The sequence below is a fragment of the Glycine max genome, chromosome 4 (assembly GCF_000004515.6).
Source record: "Glycine max cultivar Williams 82 chromosome 4, Glycine_max_v4.0, whole genome shotgun sequence".
Classification (NCBI taxonomy): domain Eukaryota; kingdom Viridiplantae; phylum Streptophyta; class Magnoliopsida; order Fabales; family Fabaceae; genus Glycine; species Glycine max.
The window spans coordinates 6,409,977-6,413,068 of record NC_016091.4 but is presented as its reverse complement, the minus strand read 5'-3'; the positions used below and the strand labels follow the sequence as shown (position 1 = coordinate 6,413,068).

The 3,092-nt window shown below is 32.7% G+C and overlaps 1 protein-coding gene across 5 annotated transcripts; it reads left to right on the top strand.

Moving 5' to 3' along the window:
* The first annotated feature begins 400 nt into the window (after positions 1 to 400).
* Positions 401 to 2,502, top strand: LOC100802409 (UDP-galactose/UDP-glucose transporter 7). Of its 5 annotated transcripts, none has more exons than XR_413816.4 (5): positions 409 to 488; positions 593 to 685; positions 773 to 931; positions 1,875 to 1,933; positions 2,140 to 2,502. XR_413816.4 is itself a non-coding variant. In XM_006578142.4 (4 exons), the coding sequence occupies exons 1-4, from the start codon at positions 487 to 489 to the stop codon at positions 2,302 to 2,304; spliced, it is 423 nt and encodes a 140-aa protein (XP_006578205.1). In that variant the 5' UTR covers positions 467 to 486; the 3' UTR covers positions 2,305 to 2,502. The 5 variants fall into 5 exon arrangements, 1 of the variants encoding a protein (XP_006578205.1); XR_005891125.1 differs by having other exon boundaries at positions 434 to 492; XR_005891126.1 differs by lacking the exon at positions 1,875 to 1,933 and having other exon boundaries at positions 401 to 488.
* Positions 2,503 to 3,092: the final 590 nt, after the last annotated feature.

Genomic DNA, 3,092 nt, shown 5'->3' with positions numbered 1-3,092 from the left:
TACCAGAATGACACACGCTTAAAATAAATTAACGTTTAATTTTTCTTTGGAGACTTTTAAAAGTAGGAAGACTCCAATAATAAATTAAAAAATAAGGAGACCGATTTAATAAAATGTAAAAAATAGAGAGACTCATCATAAAATTAAGCTATTTTAAATTGAGATCTTAAATTAGTTTTTACTGAATCCCATGTTGTTGAGGGCTAGAGAAGGTTAATGGATAAAATCACCCCAGCGAGTCTCCATCGGGCTCAAATTTTATGATATGTTTGGTTGGATGGAAGGAAAAGAAGAAAAGAAGAAAAATTTTAAAATTTGAATTAGAAAAAAAAAATGACAGGTATCTAGAAAAATAATTTTTCTTTCTATTTTTTCCTCCAAACAAACAAAAGAAAATATTTTGATAATCTTATTTTTTTTTTTCCTACCACACGAACCATTAGGAACTTCCAACCTCGAGACTAAGATGCCGATACCTGATAAAATATGTGGGTTGGTCTAACCCCAAAGTTGTTGCCTTTTCTGTAGCATTTTATTCTTGTCCTTTCTGGAGCTGAGAAATCTTTATATATAATTTTCTGTCAAATTTCAGGTTGCTCTTTCAGTGATATTGACTGCTGCCGGAGTTCTCATTGCTGCCCTTGGAGATTTTTTCTCATGGCCTTTGTTTCCGTTTTTTTTCCAGGTGATATGCTGATTTATCATAGTTCTTAATCTTATAATGGAGTAATGTGCACGGTTTGCTCATAGTGCTACTTACTCGTATATGCAGACCATGTACCTTGTGCTGGTGGAAAAATCTGGTGCTGAGGACGGACTTTCATCCCTGGAAATCATGTTCTATAACAGCTTTTTATCTCTTCCATTTTTTATGTTTCTCATCATAGCCACTGGGGAACTCCCAAATTCTTTATCTGTATTATTTGCAAAGGTCAGAATCTTAACCTGGTTCTTGGTATTGGAATTGATTCATGATTACCCTACCATGAATAGGATTTTTAGACATTTTAGATCTTGTCTTTTTATATACTCAATCAAATAAATTCAATTGTTTCACAAGGAACTGCCAAAAGCCTCAGTGATACTATAGTTAATCCCAAACCGCAAATATGTTAGTTAAGTACTCATTCATTTCCTTATAATTGCTTTCCTGTGTTGTTGGACATTTCAGGAAGAATTTTATCATCACTTTTATTCCCTTCCTCTAACTGATAATGTCCGCCGAGTAGTTTTGTGCAAATTTTCTATGTATTGGTCCTTTGTAGAATATTTATCAGAATCTAGCATAGATTCATTTCTGGCAAAATAATCGTGACCTTGGGGGGTTTGGAGATAATTTTGAGTTTGTTAGGATTGGACATGTAACAGAAATTCAAGGAAAAAGAGAGGGGGAGGGGAGGGGCTGTGAGGCTGAATCACTTGATCTTATGGTAGAAAACAAGACAAGGCATCAACTTTTGATTGGCATGATGAGATGGGTCTGTTTTGCATTCATAAAACACTTGTCCCTTTATAATATGCCAGATGCTTTACAATTATACATTAAATTAATATAGATCAGCTGATTCAGATTCTTTTGTTCTCCTAAATTAAGGTGCTGGGAAAGTTTATTCTTAGTAATCATTTTGTGAGAATAAATTGTGATGATTATCAACTGGAGCCATAACTTGCAGCATATTTTGGAAAAGCTAAAAATTTGCATGTATTTGATGATATGCCATAGCTGGGTCATATTTTATTTAGTAATAAATTGATGCCAAAACTAATATTTTGTTTTCTTTTGCTGAGTTATTCTTTTTCATTTTTGGTTATTCTTATTCTTGCGTTGGTGATGGGCATCGTTCTCAACTTCAACATGTTCTTATGCACAATAGTTAATTCAGCCTTAACTACTACAACTATTGTTGGCGTTCTCAAAGGGATTGTTTCCACGGTAAGCTGGGACTGATCCTGCGTTTGCCATAGAAAATTTCTGTCAGAGCACAAAAACTTGAATTTCAAATTGTTGTCCTGGCCCGGAATATTCATGTTCATACATATACATTATCAATACATCTTTTCTTAGTAGTTTATTTGACTTGCACATCCTTTATGTTCTTTTAACTGCAAGAATAAATCTGTTACTTGTTGCTTCTTCAGACCCTTGTTTTCTTCTTACTGGGTGGTGTTCAAGTCCATGCTTTGAATGTGTCTGGATTGGTTATCAATACAGCTGGTGGTGTGTGGTATTCATTTGCTAAATATCAGAAGAGAAAAAGTAAGGCGGTGAAGCTAGTAACAGAAGCGGAGGCTCATTGTAAATAGAAGTGGCATCAATTAGTTGTGGTGAAAAGTGAAAACTAACAGTTACATGATTGTTTCTTTACTTTGATTTACTATGATTGTAAACACTGCTAGTTTAGTGTTTATTTTTTTTCCTTATAGTTTTACTGTAATTGCAGGCTCACATAGTCTGAGCCTAAGATGTAGTATTACTGACATGATATTCGGAATTGAGTAAAATAATTGTACTCTTGTGATTCCAATGCGTACAAGAATATTGTAGGGTGTATTTTTTATTTTATGCACTGTTCTCTCAACACCGAAATTGAGGGTACCGCGTGTTACAAGCATTAAGGTGTACTAGTTCTGGGCTTGTATTTGTGGTATAATGTACATGCGTTTCCTGGTTTGCTTCTTCCATTTCAATTTTGACAAATATCATTGATTGTTTTGGTTTGTAATGATGTTTAAATGTTTATCTATAAACACTTCAAACAGGAAACTTTCTTTCATTGAATTACTGGGCATTCAATTCACTGTTTATGTTTAAGGATAACTGAAATATAATTTGATCACATTTTTAATATTGTTTAAAATTTTATATATTGCATTTAATTATAATAAAAAAATATGACAATTAAATTTGAACTTGTGAGTATCTGTCCGATCTGACTTTGATGCAAATATATAATCACATGATTACAAAACGACATTCCAAATTTCCTACCATTTTACTTTATTTGATTTTTTGATTGATTTTAATTATAATTTTCTAATTGATGTTATGTATTCTACCAAATATTGAAGATATTATTTACAATGTGTCTTTC

Excerpts from the sequence above, each read along its gene's own strand:
- LOC100802409 (XM_006578142.4), top strand. Across the intron at positions 686-772 it reads TGTTTCCGTTTTTTTTCCAG|ACCATGTACCTTGTGCTGGT; the intron begins GTGATATGCTGA and ends TCGTATATGCAG. Across the intron at positions 932-2,139 it reads TATCTGTATTATTTGCAAAG|ACCCTTGTTTTCTTCTTACT; the intron begins GTCAGAATCTTA and ends TTGCTTCTTCAG.